The 27,766-nt window shown below is 38.5% G+C and overlaps 2 protein-coding genes across 3 annotated transcripts in view; both read right to left on the bottom strand.

Annotated features, from left to right (window-relative positions):
* The window catches only part of PJA2 (praja ring finger ubiquitin ligase 2), a 60,289-nt gene extending 50,163 nt beyond the window's left edge, over window positions 1-10,126 (bottom strand). For both annotated transcript variants that reach the window (XM_014592678.2, XM_027765406.1), the window contains exons 1-3: window positions 10,011-10,126; window positions 7,092-7,292; window positions 4,419-5,466 (exon numbers count right to left, since the gene is read on the bottom strand). In XM_014592678.2, coding sequence (XP_014448164.1) covers window positions 4,419-5,466; window positions 7,092-7,292; window positions 10,011-10,041 — 1,280 coding nt within the window. In that variant the 5' untranslated portion in view covers window positions 10,042-10,126. The remainder of the gene's footprint in view (window positions 1-4,418; window positions 5,467-7,091; window positions 7,293-10,010) is intronic.
* The window catches only part of LOC106736298 (uncharacterized), a 29,525-nt gene continuing 11,818 nt past the window's right edge, over window positions 10,060-27,766 (bottom strand). The window contains exon 2 of the mRNA XM_014592679.1: window positions 10,060-10,127. Coding sequence (XP_014448165.1) covers window positions 10,099-10,127 — 29 coding nt within the window. The 3' untranslated portion in view covers window positions 10,060-10,098. The remainder of the gene's footprint in view (window positions 10,128-27,766) is intronic.

Genomic DNA, 27,766 nt, shown 5'->3' with positions numbered 1-27,766 from the left:
TCACTGGCCTCCCATGTAGTCGACCGCAGTTCGAGTCCCAAACCTGGTGGCTTAAACTCACACCAGGAGCCTGTGCGTGCCCAAGATCCCGAGAGGAGAATAAAGGAGAAGGGATTGTGACGTGGTCATCCCAACTGGTGGGTGATTTCTCGCTGTCTCTCTGTCTCTTTCTTTCTGGTAAGTGCACACGCCCTACAGCAAAAACCTCTCAAAAAAAAAAAAGGAACCAGCAGTTAGCGTAATGGCTATGTTGCTGGACTCCCACGTAGTTGACCGCGGTTTGCATCCCAGACCCAGTGGCTTGAAACTCACGCTGGGCGCGCGTGTGTGTGTGCCCAAGATCCTGAGAGAAGAATGGAGGAGAAGGGATTGCGGCGTGGCCATCCCCTCTGGGGGGTGATTTCTCGCTTTTTGTCTCTCTGTCTGTCTGTCTGGCGAGTGCATGCACCCTATAGTGAAAACCTCTCCAAAAAAAAAAAAAAACCAGGAGTCTAGAAAACTCTTTCTCTTGAAGGTAGCAAACAACATAAAATTGTGTCAACTTTATTTCTTGACATTAGTTAAACTTGGCTATAAGAAATGACTCATAGAACTATAACTATAACCACAGCCAGATTAAACGATTCTTTAAAGAAACAAAAATGTAACTAGGATAAAAGTAAAATCACCTTACACTTTCAGAAAGATTAATTACCAAAGACTAGGTTTTATTTTTTGAAATTGTAACCTACAAATACAATAAAAGTATAACAGAGGGTCACAAGCCAATCCAAAAGTCTGAGAGCAAAATATTGGGTTGTCAGAAAAATCATGGCGCATTCTAACATAGAAAACACACGGGCCGGCAGGTGGTGTGGTGGCTAAAGTACTAGAATCCCACATGGCTGACTGCGGGTCAAGGGCCAGACCTGGCGGCTTGGCTTTCTCACCTCCCCTCCCCCCCTTGTCCCTCTCTGGTCAAATTAAAACAAATAAATATATTTTTTTTTCTTTAAAGCTACTTCTTAAAAAACAAAACAGAATAAATATGTAATGACTTTTCAGACAACCCAAATGTCTTAGAATTTAGATATTTTTCTCCCCAAATTTGGAAATGTTAATTAGCAACACCCAATGGAGCCCAGTTATCAGACATACTCCTATTTCTGCAGTAAAATGTACGAATACTTTTTTAAAAAAATCTCATTTTAGTTAAGATTCAGACCTGTTATTAGAAAGGGGGTTGAACATCAGGTCAGGTTTTGTGACAATTTCAGTTTTCAGAACTTATGGATAAAAGATTGTGAACTTGAACTAAAAAACTAGAAATAAGTTGGGCAAAAGCGATGTTACTTTAGCTTTAAAAAACAGTAGCTCAAGTGAGCAGATGGGGTGGAGGTAAAGGTGGCTAGATTTCTCACACAGCCAACTATGCAGTTCGAATCCCAGAAATGACAGGCTGAAAATCACACTAGGCACGTGTGTGTGTAGGTGCGTGTCCAAAGCCCCGAGAGGAGAATGGAAGAGAGGAGGAGGGACTGCTGTGGCTAGCCCCTCTGGGGGGCGATTTCTTACCTCACTTCTCTCCCTCTCCTGTGGGCACACCTTCCTCTACAGTAAAAACTAAAGGGGGAAAAGGTAGCTCATACAAAACCTAGCTGCCAACTCTTGAAATTCATTCACAAGCTTCAAGAAAGCAGAATTTATATTTCAATTGTTTTCTACAAGAAGGTATACATCCTGTAGTAGAGGATGCAGCTTGAGTCACACATCCAAAGAAAATGAAATATTTTTTTATGACATGAAATAAAATATATGAAATGGGACTAATCAGATGGGATGGGGTTAAGGTGGCTGAACCTCACATGACCAGTTGTGCGTTCAAGTCCCGGATCTGGTGGCTTGAAAAACATGCTGGGCACATGTGTGCGTGTGCCCAAAATTCTAAGAGGAGAATGAAGAAGGGACTACAGAGTGATCATCTCCTCTGAGGGGTGCTTTCTCACACCTTTTCCCTTCCTCTCTTTTCTCTGTCTCTGTCTCAGCAGATTTTTAAAAATAATCATTATAAAAAGATAAATAAAATATATAAAATGCATTAATATTCAAGGTATATTTCTTCCTTCATAGTATTTTCTAGTTTAAAAAAAGAACAATTTTGTCTACTAGCTACCTTGACACCGCATGGTTACTGAGCACTGTTGTGGTTACAACTAGCTTAAGAGGCTATGTGCAGGCTCAGACACTAAGGTAATGAAAATTCAGCCACTATACAAAGAAATTCTCCTTCCTTTCTTCTTTCTACTGCCTTATGGTTTGCAAAAAAAAGAACCTATGTGTGCAAAAAGAATCAAAATGTTTACTATAAAAAAAGTTGTAAGTTTTCTTGAAAACAGCACCCTACAGCAGTAGAGCTTAGCCTGTGGAGTGAAGCAATGAATAGGTATTCTAATTCCAGGTCTACCATTTAGTCACTGCTCTGCTTTGAATGTGCTCCCCCAAAAATCATGTGATAAATTTAGCTGCAATGGGATTAAGAGGGTGAAAACTTAATTTGACTATGGGGTTAAAAGGTGGGGCTTTTGGGGAGTGATTAGATCAAGGCCATCAGGGTAGGGCGCCCCCACAATAGACTACTGGTGGGTTTACTGAGAGAAGGAATGAGAAAGACACATCCACAGATACAGACACACAGGCCCCTGCTCTGTCTCATCATGTGACACCCTGTGTCATATTAACTACCAACAAGAAAACCCTCACCAGATGTGGCCTCTTGACCACAGAAATCCAAGCTAATGGGACCAGTAGTTAGCGTAATGGCTATGTCGCTGGACTCCCACGTAGTTGACCGTGGTTTGCCTGTGGAGTGAAGCAATGAATAGGTATTCTAATTCCAGGTCTACCATTTAGTCACTGCTCTGCTTTGAATGTGCTCCCCCAAAAATCATGTGATAAATTTAGCTGCAATGGGATTAAGAGGGTGAAAACTTAATTTGACTATGGGGTTAAAAGGTGGGGCTTTTGGGGAGTGATTAGATCAAGGCCATCAGGGTAGGGCGCCCCCACAATAGACTACTGGTGGGTTTACTGAGAGAAGGAATGAGAAAGACACATCCACAGATACAGACACACAGGCCCCTGCTCTGTCTCATCATGTGACACCCTGTGTCATATTAACTACCAACAAGAAAACCCTCACCAGATGTGGCCTCTTGACCACAGAAATCCAAGCTAATGGGACCAGTAGTTAGCGTAATGGCTATGTCGCTGGACTCCCACGTAGTTGACCGTGGTTTGAGTCCCAGACCAGGCAGTTTAAACCCACACTGGGCGCATGTGCGTGCGTGCCCAAGATCCTGAGAGGAGAAGGGATTACAGCGTGGCCATCCCCTCTGGGGGTGATTTCTCGCTGTCTGTCTCTCTCTGTCTTTTTGGCGAACGCACGCACCCTATAGCAAGAAAGAAAAAAAAAAAAAGCTTCTCCAAAAAAAGAAAAACAAAACCATGAGCTAAAACCTCTATTATCATAAACCACCCAGTTTCAGGTAGCCAGTTATTAAGCAGCAGAGAATGGACTCAAGTGTCACATTGTGATTTTAAGAAGTTACTGGGTCGTCAGAAAGGTCATGATGCATTTATGCACAGAAAAATATGTCATCATTTTCCCCAATGATCCAGTAGTTAACCTACTGTGTCTCGCTTTTGTCATCTACAAATTGGGGAAATGACAGTATCTATCACATGAGAATTTAAAGCTAAATAAAATTGAGTAAAACGTAAACTTCACGATAGAAGGAAGACTGGATAGAGGAAGCAGGTGATATTAATAACAACTGGCAAAGTTACAATTACTCCCAATTTCTGTGCTCTCAACCACTTTTTAAACCAAGAATGGCTTACGGCAGACTTTCTTTTAACACAAGAAATGCTTACTTTGCATTTTATTAGTTTTTTTAATTCATTCATGAATTTAAAAAGTGAGCATCTCTTTCCTGTTGTAATAACTAGTAACTGTTACCTGAAGTTTTAATGTTCGTAAATTACTAAAACTCTTCAAAGTAAGTTTCTGTGAAAAATTCTACCCAGAGGTCAGAGACTGGCCCAGTTGGAAAGGTGCCCTGGAGAACTCCCTGAGAACACTGGGCATGTGTGTGCGTATGATCTGTGGCTCACTAAAGCTGGGGGTGGTTCATATCATCCAGACCCTGCCTGGGGTGAAGATTTCCTGTCTTTCTTGCTCATGGAACAAAGAAACTCTAAGTAAAAACCCTCTAACCTGTAGTTTGTATGCATGGTTGGCACTCAGTAAGTAAAAGTATTTGATATGTCAAAATATCTCATTCCCTCACCTTCAAGTAGTCCCTCCATCAAACCCCCTGGCACGAAGACAATGCAGCGTTCACTTGCACAATCTCACCGAGTCCCACCTGAGACCTTACCTATCTTCATCTTTGTCATAAAGCTGGTAATAATCTCCACAGCCATTCCAAAAGGTGTTTTCTACGACTTCTCGCCTTCCAGCTGTGGCTCCGCTCTCCGGTGCTATCTGGTGGTTTTCTGTTTCTATCTGTGTGAGTCTTGAGAAAGGTGGGTCCAAGAACATACAGTCATGTTCTCCATCGTACTCTTCGCACTTTATCAAGAGGTCATCTGAGCTACTTTCCTCAACTTCCAGAGCCTCCCTCCATCTCTGAACACTTCTTTGTTTGGCCTCATGCCTAGTAAAACCCGATTCTTGGTCCACCTGGCTTGAACTTATTAGTTTTCTAACTTTTGGCCTCACTACCTGTTCAGGAGAATTTCCACAGTGATTGTCCCTACCACTGATGTTCTGCTCACTGCATACATGCCCCAGGACACAGGCTGCACCGCCAGTGGAATGATCTGTCTGTCGTTCCTGGCTACTAGTATTTTGTTTCTTTCTAACGACGTCATCTTCAGATGAGGATCTCTGAAATTCCTGGCCATTCTGATGAAGAAACTCAGTGTCACAGGCAGAATTTTTCACTAAAGGCGCAGATTCTAATTCTTTAAGCTCCTCTCTTACTTCACAGTTAAGAGAGGAAACTGGTGCTGGATGACCAGCGTATGCCTCTGCCTCTCCATTTTCCAACTCAAAGACCATATTGCCTAATGATTCCTGATATCTACCATCTTCCACAGCTTCTGCAGAAAGTTGAAGACAGTCATTATCCTCTCTACACTTGCCATCTGGAGCATGAGAGTCAGTATGAATCAATGCAATCCCATTTTGGACACTCAGGACACTACCAGCTCCTGGAGTACACTCTCCCTCGGAGGGATTATGAAGCTCTGGACTGCTTCCTGAAGTCCCCCTGCTTTCCTCACTCCGGCACACTGCCACAGAGCATGGGCTGCTCTCAGTGCTGGGCTTCAGAACTGTACCACAGGTGGCAACTTCTGTTTCACTTTTTTCAGACAGAGGTTCATTTGCTAAAGAATGTACTTGATCCAATTGACTGGAACCTTCACAGAGAAGAAAATAAAACATATTTGGAGAGGTTCGCTTAGAGAAAATTTTATTTCATAACTAACATTTAAGTGGAAATCCTATGAATTTCTTTGGCAAGTGTGCCCCACCTTAACTGGGAGCACAGACTGGCTACTCGATGAGTGTATTTTTGCCACTGTGTAGCCTCTTAACACCCTTTCCCTCACATGTCTTTAGAAGACAGTTTTTCACCTAAATTCTAATACCTTTAACCCTCTCTAAGACATAAAAGGAAGAGTATATAAGAGTGGGAAGCACAGCGGAGTCACACAGTAACCGATCTACCCTCCTAGTGATCTCCAAACACATCTTTATTATTCATTGCAGATAGGATGAGCAAAAACGCCATTTTACCTGTTATAGACACAACACGCTACATGTCTAAGGCAAGTAAGATTCTTCTGCATTATGTCAATTCAGATTACATTTTAGTCTCTAGACATAGAACACTACATTTCTTTTTCAAAAAAGAGATTGTTATAATACATTTATAATGTGTGAACTTCAGCTGTGGTATACCTATGACTAAAAAACAATGTAAAGGTCAATATGTTGATTCTCTTGGCTAGTTTGTCAGAATTCTAAAGTGTGAGTAAAATCATATTTATTCTATAAATTATTTTAAGTCTGACCATCTTTCTTCACCTCTAATAAAAAATGAAGACATCTGAAATTTGCTGAAACAAAAATGTATAAAACAAGTGAAGTTCCGACTTGTCACAATGCAAAAAGCCTCTTTAAAAGAACAACCTAGCTAGCAATTCAGATTCTTACATATAAATGAATAAAAATAATCTGGAATTATCACATTTACTCAGGACAAGAAGACAAATTCAGAACAAAAATGTACAATATAGAACATGGATATCTGCAAAATATTGGTTTGTCAGCAAAGTCACGACTTATTTGCATAGAAAAATACAAAATGACCTTCCCGACAACCTAATACTTTTTTCAAATCACTAATTAAAAAAATTTTAATTGGGGATGAGCAGTTGGTGTAATGGCTGTATCGCTGAACTCCCATGTAGTCAACAGCGGTTCAAGTCCCGGAACCCGTGGCTTAAACTCACGCCAGCATGTGTGCCTGTGTGCCCAAGATCCTGAGAGGGGAATGGAAGAGAAGGGATTGTGGCATGGCCATCCCCCCACCACGGGGTGATTACTTCTTGCTTTCTGTGTTTCTCTGTCTTTCGGGCCAGCACATGCACCCAATAGCAAAAACCTCTCAAAAAACAAAAAGAAATTTTAATTGAATAACTAACATGACATTTTCATTGTGTAAAATAATCAAAAAATAAACCAGCCAAGCTAAATTATTTGGAGATAAAAGTGAAAAAAGAAAAGTCATGTAAATGTAGTATGTAGGGGAAATTCTGTTCATGTCAAAACTATTTTTTGTTGTTGGTTAAAAGACAATGTCCTCTGGCTGAAGGATGGAATGATGTAATCCCTGCCATGACAGTATAGTTACATTTTAATGACTGGCCATATACTCTTCTTCTATGTTTACATGTATATACTATTAACATTAAAATCAATAAAAAGACTAACTCCTATGTAACTATTAATGACCTTTAAATAATTACACAGTACATACCTGATGAATTTTCCTTTGAAACATCATCTAGCTCCAACACTTCATAGTCATCACCAGCCCGACCTAAGCTTCTTTCATGCCTGGTCATACAAGGTTTAAAACTGACATATGCATGTCTTCTTCCATATCTCCTGCCTGTAATTGTCTGATATCCTCCTGCTGGTTTGGGCCAGGCAGCCTTGCTGGATTCTTGATCCATTGCTGAAAAAAAAAAAAGAGTTCAAAAATAATAATAAAAAAACCGCACCAGGGCCAGCAGGTGGCTTAGTGGTTAAGATGCTGGTTTCCCATGTGGTTGACTGTGGTTCAAATCCTGGACTTGGCAGCTTGAAATTCACACCATGTGCACGTGTGCCCAAAGCCCCAAGAGGATAATGAAGAAGGGTTTGTGGCGTGGCTATTCCCCAAGGCAGGCGATTTCTCACTTTCTGTCTGTCTCTCTGAAGAACACACGTGCCCTACAGCAAAAAAAAAAAAGCAAAAAAACCCCAAAAAAACAAAACAAAAAAAACTCTCAAAATAAATAAATAAAAGAAAATCAATGACCTTTATTTGGCAATCAGTTTGGAAAATTGCTTCAACATATTTACTATCATATACCAATTCACATGCTACTGAGCATCAAGCACACCCCGTTAGTATTCTTCACACGCTGGAAAATTTAACAGGAAATATTACGTTTTTGTTTTCTTCATTGCCGGAGTGAACATATGCTGGCCAGCGAGAGCACGCACCCCTAATTCCCAAGGGGGAGTGGCAGGGATATGCTCTAATTGTTTTTCCTTCATTTTTCCATCCCATCAGGATCTGGGGCATGCACACGCACCCAATGTATTTTTCAAGCTACCAGAGCGAGATGCTCAGCATGGGATCTGCCCCCTTGTTTACTGTGCCTAACCACTGTGCTAAGGGGTCTTACTGGAAAATATTATGTAATAAGTTAGTGGCCTCTCTCCCAGAAAATAATAGGTTTTGGGAAAGGTATGATGTATTATTCTATGTTTTTCTATGCAAGAATGTGTCTTGACTTTCCTAATGACCCAGTACCTTCTAAAATGTGACATCTTTATGGTAGTTCAGATTTTTACAATGAGACCTATCAGAGAGGATTTCTCCTATGCTACATTATTATACTGCCAAAGCTCTACAAATTGGAGAGACATCTCCCAAATTACCTAAGTACCATGCATGTAAATGTTCAATACATACTGACGAGTCAATTACCAGCACATGGTAAGATAGTGTCCATTACCATAGGAGTAAATAATATGTTCCTGTCACAGGTAACGGGTAACTTTTATATGGAATCTGTACTTCTGTAAAGAATTAACTAGAACACAATAAAATGTGCAACTAAAGGACAATAAAATGTCCCAAAGGCCAGAGTCAGATAAAATTCTCCAAAAGATAACAATGATGCGTAAAATCAAACACATGCTGCCCCACTTTTCAAAAATGCCACTGAATGGGGGACCAGCAGTTAGCGTAATGGTTATGTCTCTGGACTCCCATGTAGTCGACTGCGGTTCGAGTCCTCGACCCCGTGGCTTAAACTCACGCCGGGCGTGTGTGCGTGCATGCCCAAGATCCTGAGAGGAGAATGGAGGAGAAGGGACTGTGGCGGGGCCATCCCCCCTAGGGGGGTGATTTCTCGCTTTCTATTTCTCTGTCTTTCTGGTGAGCGCATGTGCCCTATAGCAAAAAAAACCCCTTAAAAAAAAAAAAAAAAAAGAAGCCACTGAATGGTATATATTATAGTGGAAAAAGCCAGCAACATTTAAACTACCTGAGTATTCAGTTTTGATGACTGAGGAATATATAATAATAACCAAACGAATCTTTTACTGAGTAGTACATGACACACACACACACACACACATATACAAAGTGTAACTTTGTTCAACTATTGGGTGGTCGGAAAAGTCATGATGCGTTCCTCTATGCAAAAACGCATCATGACTTTTCTTATGACCAAGTATGTATTACATACAATATATTACGCACGATAAACTTAATACATACAATATAGGAAACGAAGGCATCCCTGTCACCTTGTGGTTAAGGGAGCCAGATCCCACATGACCAACTGCAGTCTGAATCTTGGCCTTAGTGACTTGAAAAACCTAACGGGATTACAAAATGGAGAAGGAACTGCAGCACTGACCACACTGTGAGGGGTGGGGTGCTTTCTCCCTCTGTCTCATATCCGTGCCCTCTGGCAATTAAGAAAAAAAAAAAACACAACAATATGCATGAGCAAAACAAAATATTTTCTTAGAGTACACGGTATAGTCAGTACCTAGATTAGTTACATATTCTTGTTCTATTGCATTAAAATAAAAAATGTAATCATTTCTAAGCAGGAAATAGAAGTAAATGTATTTATAATATGTAATACTGTTATGTGTGTGCATGCGTGCCCAAGATCCCAAGAGGAGAATGGAGGAGTAGGGATTGCTGTGTGGCCATCCCCCCAGGAGGTGAGTTCTCGCTTGCTGTCTGTCTTTCTGGTGAGTGCACGCACCCTATAGCAAAAAACCTCTCAAAAGAAAAAAAAAATCAAAATTAAGGACAAAAATTAAGTGTGTGAGTAACCTGTCCAAATATGCAGTAGTATGACTCCAAATATGCAATGCCTTTCAAAGCTCCTTTAGAATTGAGTTTCCAAACTGAAAAGCACAACAGAAGCCAAGAGGGTATAAAAAAGAAAGAATTTTTATTTACACTTAACTTGCATATCAAATTTACACTTAACCTGCATATCAAAAATTAGAAATTAAGCTTTAGAAATATTCTATATATGGACCCAAACCAACCTTTATAAAACCAATGTATCAGATGATCACATGCCAGATATGGCACGTAAGACAGGAGGAAAAAAACAAGACTTAAACGTGTGAGAACTGACAGCTTCCTTACCTGCCGGCTCTTTTTCAGCGTACTGTGACATGAATGGAGGCTTCCCTTGCCCAGATCAGTGGAATTACGGATGGGATTTAATTTTTACTCACACGATGGATAAGCTGCAGAAAATTCCTACAAAGAAACAATGAACTGAATAAAATAATAATGATAAAAACAAAAAGCAAAAATGGCAAAACTGATACTTCTTCTCCTATTGAAACTTCGTTAGTTGTATAACAACATAGAAGAGTATAACCTGTCCTGGCAAGTCAAACAAAAAAAAACCCTTGAAACTATCAAGACGGTTATCTGAAATACAAATGTACATTGGCTCTTGATAAACCTTGCCCTAAGCATATATCCTGGAAAAAGGTTAATGCTAACAACACATGTATAATTTAAAAGTAAATAAGCAAATGTACTGGGTGCTGACTGGGGTTTGAGCCCACGCGACCTGAGAGTCTTCTGTACGGTGCTATCTTTGCTTCTCCATTGAGCTCTACAGCTTTTCTAGCCCTGGTATTTTTAAAAGACATAGTAAGAATACAAACTTTAGAGCCAACCAATGGCTTAGTGGTTAACAAGGCTGGATCGCACATGGTTGACCGTGTTGTTCGAGTCCTAGACCTGGCACCTTGAAAAACATGCCAGGCATGTTTGTCTGTGCCCAAAATCCCAAAAAGAGAAATGAAGGATGGGAAGGGATTGTGGCATGGCCATTCGCCATGGGTGGTGCTTTCTTACTGTCTTGCTGTCTGGTCTCTCTCCAATGAGCACACATGCTCTCTAGTAAATTAAAAAAAGAAAAATACAAACTTATTTTAAAAGTATATAAAGGTATATTACAATAGCTAATGTGTATAATTATGTACCTATTCTTCACGATTATTCAGTTGATCAGACAATTTAATCTGAAATAAGAACCTATTCAAAATCAGAAAAAAATATAACTTGCCATGGAACAAATAGAAAAAGACCTGTTTTGAAATTAATCCTTTTATTTAGGAAGTTATAACCTATGATTTTTCTGCAATTTGGTAAAAGCTTGGGTTTTTTATTTAAGCATCTTATTTAAATGCTTGGGCTACTGCCAAGTGCCTATGACTAATGCAAGTTTATTAGAAAATGGTAACTTTGTTGAGGCTGGCAGGAACCGTGATTAAGGGCACTGGACTCCCACATGGTTGACTGCAGTTCGAGTCCCAGTCCTGGTGACTTGCTTTTTTGCTTTCTCACTCTCTCTGTCCCTCTCTGGTCAAATAAGTACATAAATAAAGTTAAATAAAATAATTATTTTAAAAAAAGAAAATGGTAACTTTGTAAATGAGTTTGACTGCTTATGTTATGAACACTTGTGATTAACATACATAAGAGTACATACCCACATTCACTAGTATAAAATATAAATTCAGCAACAGATTATGATCCTCTAGTGCATGAATCAAGTTAGACTGTCTACAATAGCTATAAAGAAAATGAGTATCAAAAAATGATCTCATCATACTGGCAAAAATACAGGACATAATAAACATTGCTTTTTTTAAAAAAAGTGATTAACTTTTAAAATTATTTATTTTGGGACCAGCAGTTAGCGTAATGGCTATGTCGCTGGACTCCCACGTAGTCGATCGTGGTTCGCGTCCCGGACCCAGTGGCTTAAAACTCACGCCGGGTGTGTGTGCGTGTGTGCCCAAGATCCCGAGAGGAGACTGGAGGAGAAGGGATTGCGGTGTGGCCATCCCCCCCACCCCGGGGGGTGATTTCTCGCTTTCTGTCTCTCTGTCTCTGTCTGGCGAGCGCACGTGCCCTATAGCAAAAACCTCTCAAAAAATTATTTATTTTATATTATTACTATTTTTAAGTTTTTATTATAGGGCATATATGCTCACCAGAAACAGAGAGAGAGAGAGAGGACAGCAAGAAAACAAGCCACCAAGTCTGTGACTTATACTGTGGTTGGTCATGTGGGAGACCAGGGCCTCAACTATCAAGCCACCTAGGGGTCCTTAACACTGTTCTTTAAGCAACACAATTTGAAGTAACTTGAATCTGCACAGAACACAGTACTCATGAATTTAAATTCATACAAACTCATACAATGAATACTTGACTCCAAGTCTTTTCTTCGGGAGAAGGCCTTATTTAACCATGTTCCAAGCACTATTTTCAGAGCTGGGGATACAACAGTTTATGAAATGGATATATATTTTGGGCCTCCTAAAACTATATGATCGCAAAGTAGTAAGTAATAAATACATAAGATGTTAGATAATACATCCTGTGGAGTAAACTAAAACAAAGAATGAAGACTTATCGAGGGTGTACAATTTGAAATAGGGTGGTTCAGATGCCCTGTTGAGAGGGTAATGCGAGCAGACACCTGAGGTTAAGTAAGGGAGGGACACGTGAATATATCTAAGGAAAGAGCATTGCGGGCACAATAAACAGAAGATCCTGAAGTGAGAACCTTTAAGTAACAGCAAGAAGTCTGAGACAAAATGAGCAAGAAAGCAATAAAGTTAGAAAATATTGGGTCATTGGAAAAGTCACAATGCATTTTTCCATAGAAAAATATGTCATGACTTATGTGACAACCAGAGGGAAAGGATAAGGCAGAGTAAATTACACAGTCCTTTATAGGCTAATGCAAGCAATGTTTTATTCTGAGATGGAAACCCACTGATGATCCCGAGAAGAAACATTGCCTGGCTTCTGTTTTAACAGGAACATTCTACTTACTACATTAAGTAGCCTAAGAGGAACAAGGTCAAAACAAGAGACAGCGACCAGCAAATGGCATAATGACTATGTTGCTGGACTCCCATGTAGTCGACCACATTTTGAGTCCTGGATCCGGTGGCTTAAACTCACGCCAGAAGCCTGTGCGTGCGTGCCCAAAATCCCAAGAGGAGAATGAAGGAGAAGAGATTGTGGTGGGGATGATTTCTCACTTTCTGTCTCTCTCTCTCTGTCTCTCTGGCGAGCACATGTGCCCTATAGCAAAAACCTCTGGGGGGTAAGGACACGGAAAGAAACAAGAGACGGGTTACAAAGCTATCAAATAATACTGGCAAGAGATCACAGTGGTTTAGAGAAGGGTAAAAATAGAGGTGGTGAGAAATGGTTAGATTCTGGACATACTGTAAAAATAGAGCAAACAAAATTCACTGATACAGGATATAAGAGAAGGTAAGCTGTTGAGATTGACTCCAAGTTTTACAGCCTGGACAAATGGAAAAAGGAATTGCCATTAACCATGTAGAAAATTTGAGAAAGATCTGAAGAAAACACTTTGAGTTCAGTTTTGGTTGTGTTAAATTTTAATTATCTGTTAAACATTCAAGTAAATGTGAAATAGGAGTGTGGAGTTAACTGGAGAATTCTGAGCTGTTGGTATAATATGGGAATTGTCAGTGTACACATACTAATCAAAAAGACCTACTTGCAAGATCTCTTAAGCACACACAGAAAAGTAAAAATGCTCAAGGATTGAGCCCTGAGACAATCCAACATTAAGAAGTCAGGGAAAAGGAAATAGAAAAAAAAAAACAAAAAACAAAAAACAAAACAGCAGAGATGAGTGAGAGAACAGAAAACTCCAGGAGTGGATGCCAAGTGAAGAAAGAGTTTGACTAAAAGAGCTGATCCGCTGTGCCAAAAGGTAAAGGATGATGAGGACTTCCAACTGATCAATGGCTTAGCAACTTGGATGGCATGCAGATCTTGATAAAAGGCATCTCTGAAGGGACAGTGGCTGCAACGCAACAGCCTGACTGAAAAGCTGTTAAGAGAGTGAGGTGGGGGCCAGTTGTGGAGACCAGTTGGTAGTGTGGTGGTTAAGGTGTTGGTTCCATATGGCCAGCTGCGCAGTTTGAGTTCTGGTTCTGGAAGCTTGAAAACCATATGAGGCACTTGTGCCAAATGTCCTGAGAAGAAAGGGACTGTGGTGTGGTCATCCACCCGTGGGGTGTTTTCTCACATTCTCCCCAGCAAGCACATATGGCCTACAGCAAACTTTAAAAAATTATTAAAAAGGGGGGGGAGTACAGAAGTCATGGAAATTACCCTGTTTCTTACATTTCTTTAATAAGACTCTTCTTTCTTTCAAAAGATACTCTTCTTGAAGCCCTCCAACATCTTGATCTGAATCCATCCTGCTTGTTTTCAAGACATATAACTCAGCTACTTCTGTGCTATCTTTTAAGTCTACTACTGAATTAAAGTCCACTGGCTTGAATTTCAGGGTTTCCTCACTTTTCTTCCCCCCTTTACTACTAGATCCTCAAATAACTATTTCAGGAAATAAATATAGAAGGTCAATTTTTAGTCCTTTCAAATACAAAATTATTTTCATTTTTCCCCTATACTTTGGTACATATCAAGACAAAGTCATTTTTCTCTAAATTCTGAAAAGCACTGTTTACTAACATTTCTTGTTACTGTTAATAAAGTACTCTGTTGGGACCAGCAGATGGTTCAATGATTACATCACTGGACTCCCATGTAGTTCATCGCGGTTCTAGTTCCAGACCTGGAGGCTTAAAACTCACACCAGGCACCGTGTGTGTGTGTGTGTGTGTGTGTCTCTCTCTCTCTCTCTCTCTCTCTCTCTCTCTCTCTCTCTCTCTCTCTCTCTCTCTCTCTCTCTCTCTCTCTCTCTCTCCAAGAACTGAAGAGGAGAATGGAGAAGGGACTGTGGCATGTTAATCCGTCATGGGTGGTGATTTCTTGCTTTCTGTCTCTCTGGTGAGCGCACATTCACTATAACAAAAATCTCTCTCTTTAAAAATAAGAAAGAGGGGCTGGCAGGTGGCAAGGTGGTTAAGGCGGCTGGAATTCCACATGGCTGACATGGTTTGAATCCTGGACCTAGCAGCTTGCTCTCTCACTTTCCCTCTCTCTCTGGTCAACTTTAAAACAATAAAATAAAATAAGGACAATGAATAAATTTAAACAATTCTTTAAAAAAAGAAAAGAAGTACTGTATCAGTTTTTTTCTTTGTCCTTCTTTTGTAGGAAAAAACAAGTATTTCTCTCTGGAATATTTAAGACCTTGTCCGAAACACTGGTATTTTGCAATTTCATAAAAATTCATTTAGGGACAGACAATATATTAATTCTCCTACACAAAGTGAATGGGTTATTAACTGAAAGAATCCTGTCAGCATCTCAAAGATGTCTTTTATCCCCTTCCTATTTTCACTGTATTTAAGCCCACATAGATTAATCCTTTGTCTCTAAACTTTTTCTTTCATATTTTCACTTTTCGTACTACAAGACTTCATTCACTTTTACTTCTAGCTTTCTATCATTCTTTGTAATAATCTTTTTAATGCCTTCTTGTTCTTTGATTATTTTTTTCAATAGTGGTTCTTGTTTTATGAAGAAATTGCAGATTTGAATCTCTCAGTAGATACTAATTAGCTCTACTTCATCTGTGGTCACTATATTCAACTGTCTACAACCAAATATCTCATTCCTATTTCTGATGCATAAAAAATAAGAAAATAAGAGGAATAGCATAGAGAAGATAAAAAGGGAATGTCTAGAGTTGTGGGTCAAGATTATGAGAAGCTAAAAAAAGAAATTGAAAATGACACAAAAAAGTGGAAGGACATCCCATGTTCCTGGGGATTGGAAGAATTAATATAATCAAAATGGCAATTCTACCCAAATTAATCTACATATTTAATGCAATGCCAATTAAAGTACCAGACACGTTCTTCACAGATCTAGAAAAGATAACCATAAAATCTGTCCGGAATCATAAAAGACCTCGTATTGCCAAAGCAATTCTGCACAAGAAGAGTGGAGTGGCCTACATCTCACTTCCTGACCCAAAAATATTCTACAAAGCTGTGGTAATCAAAACAGTATGGTAATGGCACAGAAACAGACATGTGGACCAATGGAACAGAACAGAGTCCCCAGAAATAAATTCCCAAACATACAGTCAACTGATTTTTGACAAGGGGTACCAGTCAACCCAGTGGGAAAAGGAAAACCTCTTCAGCAAATGGTGCTGGAAAAACTGGATCTCCACCTGCAGAAAGATGAATCTGAACCCCTACCTCTCACCTTTGACAAAAATCAAGTCAAGGTGGATCAAAGATCTAAATCTAAGACCTCAAACTGTAAAACTGCTCCTGGAAAACACAGGGGAAACTCTGAGAGACACTGGGGTAGTCAAAGACTTCTTAAATAAGACCCGAAAAGTGCAGCTGATAATACCCAAATTAGACAAGTGGGATTACATCAGACTAAGAAGTTTCTGCATGGCAAAAGACACAGTGATTAGTGTGAGTCACTCATTACTGCTGACAGCCTTCAGAATGGGAAAATATTTTTGTAAATTATTTGTCAGATAAGGGTCTGATAACCAGAACACACAAAGAACTCAAGCAGCTGTTCTGAAAAAAGATCAACCCTACTAAAGATGGGAGACTGAATTGAAAAAAAAAAAAACAACAAAAAACCCACTCTCTATAAAGATGACATATGAACAGCCAAAAGGCATATGAAAAAATGCTCAACATCCCTCATTGTAAAGAAAATGCGTATCAGAATGACTAAGATTAAAAAAACAAATAATGATAAGCGTTGGTGGGGGTGTGGTGAAAGGGGAACTCTTTTACACTGCTGGTGGGAATATAAATTGGTCCAGCCACAGTGGAGAACAATTTGAAGATTCCTCAAAAATCTACAAATAGAACTACAATATGATCCAGCAATCCCACTTCTTGGTACCTACCCAAAGGACTGAAGAATTCTTAATCAGAAAAGTCCTTGCACATCGATGTTTACTGAAGTACTATTCACAATTGTTAAGACGTGGAATGCCCACAAACAGATGAATGGGTAGAAAAACTGTGGCACATATACTCTATGGAATACTATTCAATCATAAAAAAAAAAAAAAATCTGGCTTTTGACAGAAAGGGGAAGAATATGTTCAATTTACTGCTGAGTGAAGCAAGCCAGGCTATGAAGGAGAGACATTGTATGTCCCCACTTAATATATACCGTGTGTCTGCACAGTTTATGACTAAAATTGATGGATAAAGGTTTCTATAGAAACACAGTAAGTGGATGTAAATACCAGATATAGTGTGTGTGAAAGAATAGAGTCTGAGGAAGGACATTTAGAAGAAAAATAGAGAGGCAAAGCATTAATAAGACAAAGAAATGTGGTATTATCTGTTGAAGATACTTATACAGTTTTATCAACTGGACTAGGCAGAAATGTTCACATGTTGAAATATTCACTTTGTAAGCTAAATAATGTGATTGAATGTAAAAGAGAAAATGAAGTAAAAAAATTAAAAAGAAAGATTAAAATGATTAATTCATCAGTTTATTTGTATCTAAGGTAAACTAGGAACATGAAGCCCCTGAGTTTTCTCTGAACAGTCATTTCTTTTACTGAATTAGTTTCTTGCTCCCTGTATTATTCACAAGACTAATAAATAACACAAAATTCCTCTACTTGTGACACTTATTCATTTCAAATGCTTTAGGTTTTTTTTTATATATTTACTAATTGTAAACAAAACTAAAACTATATAAATGCACTGGCAAAAATTAAAAGCAAATAAGGGAAGTATTAATCTTTAGATCTTCCAAATGTTAGCCTAGAAGTCATCACTCTATCATTTAAATGAGGATAATACACCAGAAGCTCTGGACAGGCAATAGAGACACTGTTTAAAAGACTGCAAGAGAACGTATGGCCCTGGGATGTACATCAGTCACAGAAAACTGGTGAATTTAAAGACAAGGGCTTGTTTTATTTTCATTTGAATAAAATAAGCAATACATTGTTTAATACACAGTATGTCAAGTGAATGTTGGAACAAACGAGACAATTCTGTGATCCTTTCTCAGATAGAAATGTAAAAACATGATGGGAAGAGAAGGCTAAGAGTTTGGGCATATTTGGACTGAAATTCCAACTCTGATATTCAGGTAAGTTAATAAACTGCTGCCATGTTACAAACCTCTTGTGACTTCTTTCAAAAGAAGAAGATGTGATAGATGTGGCAGAACGTGATACACAAGATTAAGGCATAAAAGGCATTAGGGCTTCTCCTCTGCGCTCTCTTGGCTATCTCGGGGAGAAGCTAGCTGCCATAGTATAAGCTCTCTTCAAGCAGTCCCATAGAAAGGTCCACATGGGGAAATATTGACAGATATATAAACTCTGCCAAGAGTCTCTGGCTGGCAACAGCCACGTGAATGAGCAACCTAGGAAACAGGTCCTTCAGTCCCGGTCAGTCTTTCAGATGACTGTGGTTCTGGCCTACATTTGGAAACCTCATGGGACATTTTGAGCTGAACCATCCAGCAAGCTGCTCCTGTATTTCTGACCTATAGAAACTGTGGGTCAATAAATGAACCACTAAGATAACTTGTGACTCTGCAATAGATAAAAAATATAAATACTGTAAATTATACATCCCTAGATATAGGATTTTCTTAAATTTCCAGAAGCGAGCACATTTCCTGATTTGTACTAAGCCACATTAGTTTCTCCTGTTTTAAACTTCATATAAGTAGAATCATACAGTATGAATTCTGTTTCTGTCTCTTTCGCTGAACACATTTCTGGGATTCATTCCTGTTGTTACAACCACCTCTGTTTTCCATCCTTCATAAAAACATATGACCTGGAAGTACACGGTTTCAGTATTGCTAGTTTAACAGATTGCCTGCTTTCCAAAGTACCTGAACTAATTTCTATTCCCATCAGCAATATAGAAGCACATTAACTGCTTTATATTCTTGGTAAAGTGATACTGTCAGTCTGATTTCAGCTGTTCGACTAGAGGTACAGGGTGTCTCACTATGACAGTTCTCTAATGAGTAGTAAGAGCACTTCCAACTATGTAGTATTGGCCTTTTCAAAAAATGTTCTCATCCTTTTGCACACTTTTAAGAAAACAGGTAGTTTGTCCTTCTTTTCGGTTTGACTTGCAAGAGTTACTTGCTTTTTATGGATGCAATTCTTTGATTGGATTTACTTATTGTGAACATATCCTTAAATCTGTGGCATGCCTGTTCCCTTTCTTAATGATGTCTAAAACACAAATCCTTAATTTCATGCAATCTGATCTGTACATTTTTGGGTCTTATTTAAGACATCTTTTGCCTACTCCTAGCTCATGAAGAGAATCTAAATTTTCTTCTAAAAGTTATTGTTGGCCTTTAAATTTAGATTTATGATACAACTAAAATTAACTTTTCAACACGGCATTAGATAATGGTCAAGGTTCATTTCTTTTCAAAAGGTATCCAGCTGACCTAGTACATTTTATTAAAAAATACATGCTTTAAGGACCAGCAGATGGCATAATGGTTATATCACTGGACTCCCATGTAGTCAATCACAGTTTGAGTCCCAGAGCTGGCAGCTTAAACTCATGTCAGGCATGTGTGCTTGTGTAACCAAGATTCCAAGAGGAGAATGAAAGATAACAGATTGCAGCATTGCCATCCGACCCAGGGGGTGATTTCTCAGTTTCTGTCTATCTTCTCTGTCTTTCCAGCGAGCACAAACAACGCACAGCAAAACAAAACAAAACAAAACAAAAAAAACCTCTCTTAAAAAGAAAAACAAAATACATGCTTTCACTTTTAACTTCAATGGAGACCATTTATGTGAGGTCTGGTTCTAGATATTCACATTCTTCCACTGGTTTTCCTATCTGTGTTCCAACACAACACTATCTTAATAACCACAACCTCATTATAAGTCTTGATATCCAGGAGATATGCATTTAGATATAAAATTTGGAATCTACTTAAAAAAAAAAAAAAAAAGCAACCAGTAGTAATAATGCTGGGACTCTGAGGCTGCTTAGCTGCTTTGAACCTACAGATCAAATGGAGGGGGTTGGTAGCATTTTTAACAATATTGAGTCTCATACTACATAAACATGGACTATTTCTCCATTTAAGTCCTTTAAAAAGTCTCTTGGCACTTTTTTTTATAGTTTTTCAATAAGAAGTCTTACCCAAATAAATCTACTTGCTATGTCTATTTTGTTGTCTTAATCATGAAGGGATGTTGTATTTTATCAAAAGTTTTTTCTGTGACAATTGATGATTCTATGCTTTTTCTTTCCTCCTGTTCATGGGCTATATTACATTTATAGTTTTGCCTATGTTGAACCACCCTTGCATCCCTAGGAAAAATCCTGCTTGGTCTTAGTGTATAATATTTTTAATGTGTAGTTGGATTCAATTTTGTTGAGGATTTTTACATCTATATTCATCAGGAATATTAGTCTGTAGTTTTCATTTTTGTTTTCTCCTTGATAGTGGATTAGTAAAAACAGCTTTGGAGAGTTCCCTCCATTTGAATCTTTTTTTTTTTCTTTAAGAATTATTTAATTAATTAATTTACTTGACCAGAGAGGGACAGAGTGAGAAAGAGAAAGAAAGTGAGCCACCAGGTCTAGGATTTGAACCATGGTAGGCCAGTGGGAGTCCAGCACTCTTAACCACAACACCACTTGCCTTGCCAGCTCCTCCATTTGAATCTTTTAAATACTTTGAGAATTGGTGTTAATTCTGCTTTGAAGGATTTGGACAATTACCAATGAACCATCTGAACCTGGGCTTTTCTTTGTTAGAAAATTATTACATGTCATTTTCTATTTGGGCTTTCTATTTCCTCCTGGTTCAACCTAGGCATATTGCATATATCCATAAATTTGTCCATCTCCTCTAGGTTTCACATCTTCTTGGTGTGCATTCCCTCCCAGTATTTCCTAGTGATTTTTGCATTTCTATTATATCTGTTATAATAGGCCCCTTTTTCATTTCTGATTTTATTAATATGAGTCTTTCTTTTTTTTCTGATCTTATTTTTATTTTCTTTCTGACCTTATCTTTATTTTCTTTTATTTTCTAATCTAACGGTTTGTCAATTTTGTTTATCCACTCAAGAAAAAGCAGCTTTACATTTAGTTGATTCTTTTTTTTTTTTTTTGGAGAGGTTTTTTTCGCTATAGGGCGCGTGCGCTCACCAGACAGAGACAGACATGGAGACAAAAAGTGAGAAATCATCCCCCAGAGGGGATGGTCATATTTTCATTTCAAGAAATTTTAAAATTTAATTCTCAGTTCTTCAGTAGTTTAAAAACTGTTTAGAAACACATTTAGTTCCCGTGTAGTTGTGTATGAAAAACCCACAGCTAACAATTCTGAATGGAAAAAAGCTAAAAGTTTTTGTTTAAAAAAAGAAACAAAACAAGGATGCCAACTTTACTCCTATTCAATGTATTTAATACTACTGGAAACCCTAGCCAATGCTATGAGACAAGAAAATAAAATAAATCCTAATAGGAAAAGAAGAAGTTAAATTATCCCTATTTGCAGACCAAATGATTATATACACTGAAAAACTAAGAATTCACCAAAAAAACTCCTAGCAATACACTCAAGATGGTTGTAGGATACAAAATGACCATATAAAAAACTGTAATGTTGTTTATACACTAACAATAAATGGACTGAAACATAAATAAAGCAATACCATTTACAACAGCTACAAAAAAATAGTAAAACACTTAAAAATAAATCTAACCAAGGAAGTCAAAGATACCTACTATGAAAAAAATTTTAAAAAATGAATAAATAAATCAAAAAAGATACACAAAAATGGAAAAACATCCCTTGTTAATGGAGCAGAAGAATCAACATAGTTAAAATGTAAATTTTACCGAGCATGATCTACAAATTCTATTAAAATACCAGTGACATTTTTTTAAAAATAATTATTTATTTTGGGAACCAGCAGTTAGCGTAATGGCTATGTCTCTGGACTCCCACGTAGTCGACCGCGGTTCGCGTCCCAGACCAGGTGGCTTAAAACCCAGGCCGGGCGCGTGTGCGTGTGTGCCCAAGATCCCGAGAGGAGAATGGAGGAGAAGGGATTGCAGCATGGCCATCCCCTCTGGGGGGTGATTTCTCGCTTTCTGTCTGTCTCTCTCTGTCTGGACACGCCCTATAGTGAAAAACCTCTTAAAAAAATATTTACTTTATTTATTCTTTTTTTTTTTAATATGACCAGAGAGAGACAGAGGGTGAGAGTGAGAGAGAGAGGAAGTGAGAAAGCAAGCCACCAGATTCAGGACTTGAACCCTTGTTGGCCATGTGTGAGTGTCCAGCGCCTTAACCACCACGCCACCTGCTGGTTCCACCAGTGACAATTTTCACAAAAATAGAAGAAAAAAAAATACAATCTATCTGGAAACAAAAAAGACCTTGTATCACCAAAGCAATACTGTGCAAAAAGAACATAGTTGGAGGCACATCATTATCTGAGTTCAAACTATATTACTAAGGCATAATAACCAAAACACCACGGTACTGGCACAAGAGCAGACATCCCTGTGGAAAAGTATAGAGAATCCATAGTTAAACCCAACAACATAGAGCCGATTGATTTTTGATAAAGGTTCTAAGACAATCCAATGAAGACAATCGTTTCAATAAATAATGCTGAGAAATTGGATATCCATCTGCAAAGAACTAGACCAGTGCTCTCTCATCATTTACAAAAATTAACTCAAAATAGATAAATATAAATATAAAGCTCAAAACTATGATACTACTTGAGGAAAGCACAGAAGAAACACTTCACAATATTGAGTAGGCACAGATTTCTTATTTAAGACCTCCAAAGCATGGGCAACAAAACCAAAAATAGACAAGTAGAATTACATTAACATATAAAGAAACAATCCATTTGTGAACTATACTCCAGAACCAGAAAATCAATGCTACTGAAACAGCTCATTTGCAAAAAATAAATAAAATTTAAAAATCTAAAAATCTAAACAAAAATGGGTAACTGATTTGAACAGACAACTTTCAAAAGATATACAAACAGTCAAAAAGCATATAAAAGATGTTCAATATCTCTTATCACAGGAAATACAACTCAAAACTACCATGTGCTATCACCCAACCACAGTTAAGAACGACTATGATAAAAAACAAACAAATAAATAAGTAAATAAAACAACCACTGTGGAAAACAGTATGGAAATTACTCAAAGCTCTAAAACCTCGTGATCCAGTAATCCCACTCAGGTATTTACCCAAAGAAAATCAAAAGTTTGTCAGACAGTTGCACATTCATGTTTATAGTGCACTATTCACCACAACTAAGACATGAATTCAACCTAGGTACCCAACAACCAATGAATGCATTAAGAAAATATGACACATATATAAAACAGAAGACTAGTCAGTCATAAAGAACAATGGTACCCTGTCATTTGACACAAAGTGAATGAACCTTTAAGATATGTTAAGTGCAATAAGCTGAGCTATTGAAAGACAAATACCATTTGTCACTGTTTAATATATAATCAAACGCCCACACTATATGGCAGAAACTGAAGGACTCAAGGATATACATGAGGAGTCTTGGAAGCAGTTTCTTGTTGATACAGAATGATGATCGTATTGTTAGGCTCAGGGTACCAGTATTTCAGGCACTTGGCAAAGCAAATTTCTTTCTGGTGAAAGTTATGTGTTTTTCAACCCAATTTAGAATTCCCACAAATAAATTTCAAAGAACATAAGTTCGCAATAAAAAGCACAAAGCACGTGAGAAATAAAACTGACAAGCTGACAAGAGTTATCAAAATAAGAAGAAACAGGAAATGACTATTAAGGAAGACTTCAAATAGTAACAATATCTGATATTAGAATTTAAGAGTGGTCTTTTCTTTTTAAAGAATTACTTTATTTAACTTTATTTTTTATTTTTGACCACAGCGGGACCGAGTGAGACAGTGAGAGTGAGAGAGAGAAAGCAAGCTGCCAGGTCCAGGACTCGAACCACAGGTGGCCATGGGAGTCCAGTGTCCGTAACCACCATGCCACCTGCTGGCCCCAGATATTAGAATATTTTTAATATGCAAAAAATAAAAGACACTGGGACCAGCAGATGGTCTAATGGTTATGTCACTGGACTCCCACATAGTCAACTGTGGTTTGAGTTCTAGACCTGGCAGCTTAAAACTCACACCAGGCATGTGTGTGCGGGTGCCCCAGATCTCAAGGAGAACAAAGGAAAATGGATAGGATTACGGTGTGGCCATCTCCCATGAGATGTCTGTCTCTCTGTTTGTCTCTCCTGCGAGCACACATGCCGTATAGCAAAAATCTGTCTTAAAAAAAAAAGATACACTATAAGTACAACTATAAAAGATCACACTTAAAAATAAAGAGGCAGATTTGAAAGAGAACAAACAGAATTTCTAAAAATGAAATATATAATTAAAACCAAAACACAATGCATAAACAGAAATTAGACCTAGCTGAAAAAGATAAGCACAATGAAGACAGTTAATACTCAAGATATAATACAGAGACACAAAGGAATGGAAACATGAACAAGAAAAAGTAGGAGTTACTACGGAAGACAGAGAGAGAAGCAGCATTCCCAAAAAAAGAGAAAATAAATGAATATTAACAAATCAAAGATGAAATGGCCAAGAATATATCAAAACTGATGAAAGACATGACTTCTCAGATTCACAAGGTCTAAAGAATCCCAAGTAGGATCAAATAAAGTTCTCCTAGTCCTATTATACTGAAAACTTCGGAAGACTGAAGTCAGAGAGAAGACCTTAAAAGCAGCTGGTGAAAAGACAAAGCTCTAGAAAGAGTGATTGAGGGACAGGGAGCTTAGATAATTAACATAAAAATGACCATGCTGGAGAAAGGTTTGTTTGTTTTAGAAAAAGATTTTTGCCACAGGGCATGTGCACTCACCAAAGAGGACAGAAACAGTGAAAAGGAGAGGGAGAGGGAGAAATCATCCCCAGCGGAGGGGAGGGTGGTAGATGCACCACAGTCCCTTAATTCTTGTCCTAGGATTTTGGCCACACAGGGTCAAACGCATACACACGTGTGCCTGGCATGATTTTCAATCCTCCAGGTCCAGGACATGAACCAACTGGCCATGAGGCAGTCCAGCACCTTAGCCACTATCCCACCTTCTGGCCACAAGGCTTTTTTTCTTTCTGTCTGGCAGCACCCATCAGTGTGATCTCAAAGGTAAGCCAAGAAGCATGCATACAATTCAGGAACCATGGAGAAAGATGCAGTCCTACGTAATGTGCTTTCTTCTGAGGGTGTGCTGCAGGCAGTACCGCCAGCTCTCCGCGCCCTACACAGGGCTTCCTGTCCCATCTAGAGAGATAAAGCACACAGACTATAACACAAGCTAAGCAAGATTATAGGATAGGATACATACACAGGATTTATGTGCAGCATGGAGGATGCAAACACCCTGTTCCAAATGGTACAACTTATGGTAAGCCTGTCCATCACCATGTTAACCAGCTGAAGTTTTGCTTAAAGTCTCCAGTTTGTTGTAGGAGAGTGAGCTGATGCCACTGTGAGGCTCTAAGAGTCCTAAATTCTTACTGGGTTAAAGATTCCCTGTACACATTCTTTGAGGCTACTCTCATTGACCTACTCCATAAAGCTATCAGAAGAAATCCTGACACCCAGTGGATCATCAAACCAGTACAGAAGCACAGGAAGATATATGGGCTGATATAGGCAAGCTAAAAGAGCTGTGGCATTGGAAAACGCAACAAGTTTCATCATACTATTGGTGGTCATCATCGTGCAGTTTGGAGAAGAGACAAAACTCTCCAACTCCACTGTTACCACTAACATAAGTAATATTTGTAAAATTCATCTAATAAATAATTTAGGACAGTAAAAAGAAAAAAAAATGGCCGTACAACTCCAAGTGAAGTAGAAGTTAAATAAAAACACTACAAATGATAAATGTGAAAACCTTAGTGAAATGTACAAACTACAAGAGGACAATAAATTACCAAAGGTGACTCAAAAATAAATAGGCAAGCATAACAATTGTACAACACAAGGAAACTCAAAAAGTAAAATAATCTTCCCATGAGGAAAACACTAGAGCTAGGACCACAGGAGTTAACAGAAATATTTATCAAACAATAAAAGAAAAGAGAATTTTTTTAATTGCCAGAAAGCACATGCAGAGAGAGACAAAGCAGCCCCCAATGGGAAGCAATCATGCCACAATCTCTTTCCTCTATTTCTCTATTCTGTAAAGATTTGGGGCACGTAAGCACATGCGCCTAATGTGCTATTCAAGCCACCGGGGTTGGAATTTGAACCATGGCGGGCCGTGTGGGATCTCGTTTCCTATGCACAGTGTTTTATCACTGTACTACAGGGCTGGCCAAGAAAGAATTATAATGCTAAACAAACTTTTCCACAGAACACAGTTGAATTTCATAGCTCATTTTAAAAATGTTTAAGCCCATTTTATAAGTACAGTCAAATGTTTTTAAATAAGTAGACAAGTAAAAAAAATTGGGAAAAGTACAGTGAGACTCTAGTAATAAAGATGTAAAACTTCTGAACAGAATATTAACATATAATGATATTTTTTCTTTTTTTTTTTAACAATTATTTTACTAGGGACCAGCAGTTAGCATAATGGTTATGTCACTGGACTCCCATGTAGTCAGTCAACCGCGGTTCGCGTCCCAGACCTGGTGGCTTAAAACTCACGCTGGGCGCGTGTGCATGCATGCCCAAGATCCCGAGAGGAGAACAGAGGAGAAGGGAATGCGGCGTTGCCATCCTCCCTGGGGGGTGATTTCTCGCTTTCTCTCTCTCTGTCTTTCTCTGTCTGTCTGGCGAGCTTACGCGCCCTATAGCACTGAACTTTATATATATATTTATTTATTTATTTAAATTTGACCAGAGAGAGACACAGAAAGGGGGGTGGGGGGGGCAAGCTGCCAGGTCCAGGACTTGAAACGAGGTCGGCCATGTGGGAGCCCAGAGCCCTTAACCACCATGCCACCTGTCAGCCCCAGTAATGTTTTTAAATGGTATACAGTGAATCTATTCCACAAGAGACTCATCATTAGATGTGATGGATTACATTAATATTAGCAAGCACCTCTGTAGATATATAAAAGGCATTCAACAAAATTCAACTTTCACTTAGAATTAAAGAAATCTTGAGAAACCAGAAATTATTTCTTAAGCCTTATAATATTTAGCAACCATAAAGCTATAGCAAAGTTGCATCAAACGGTGAAACATTAATGTATATATTTTTAAGTGCCCATTATCACTTCTAGTTAATCCTGGGTCATTGGAAAAGTCGTTACTTATTTTTATCAGCTTTTGTATGCAAGAATGCATTGTGACTTTTCTGACGACCCAATAGTATACAAAGTTCTAGCCATTATGAAATCAAAAGAAAAATGAAGGAGTAGAGGAACAGTGAGCGATGAAGGGATTAAAAAAAAAAAAAACTGGAAAGGCAGAAACACAGAGAAAGGTCAAAAAAGAAAAAAAAAATCTGTTTATAAAGTAAAAAAAGAAGGGAAAACTGTGAGATGTACAAGGAACATCAATACTGCCAGTGCTAGGGTTTCAATGTTGATGTCCTCTTCTAAAATTCACTTTTAACTTAATCCCCATTTTGATGGTAGGGGCCGTCTGGGAGGTGATTAGTGTCTAATCACTAGGTTAGCACCTTGTGAACGGGCTGGAGAACTAGCTAGGCCCTTCTGTCCTTCTGTCCTCTGCCATGAAGGACATAGCAACAGGATATTTCAGAAGTGGACAGCAGCCCTCATCAGACAACAAACCTGCTAGCTCCTTGACTTCCAGGCTTTAGAATTATAAGAAATGAATTTATTTCTTTATGAATCATCCTGTCTCGGACATTT

This window comes from Tupaia chinensis, unplaced genomic scaffold (genome assembly GCF_000334495.1).
Source record: "Tupaia chinensis unplaced genomic scaffold, TupChi_1.0 Scaffold138235_1, whole genome shotgun sequence".
NCBI classification, from domain to species: domain Eukaryota; kingdom Metazoa; phylum Chordata; class Mammalia; order Scandentia; family Tupaiidae; genus Tupaia; species Tupaia belangeri.
Note: the sequence above shows the minus strand (reverse complement) of the source record. Positions and strands in the feature narration are given on the sequence as shown.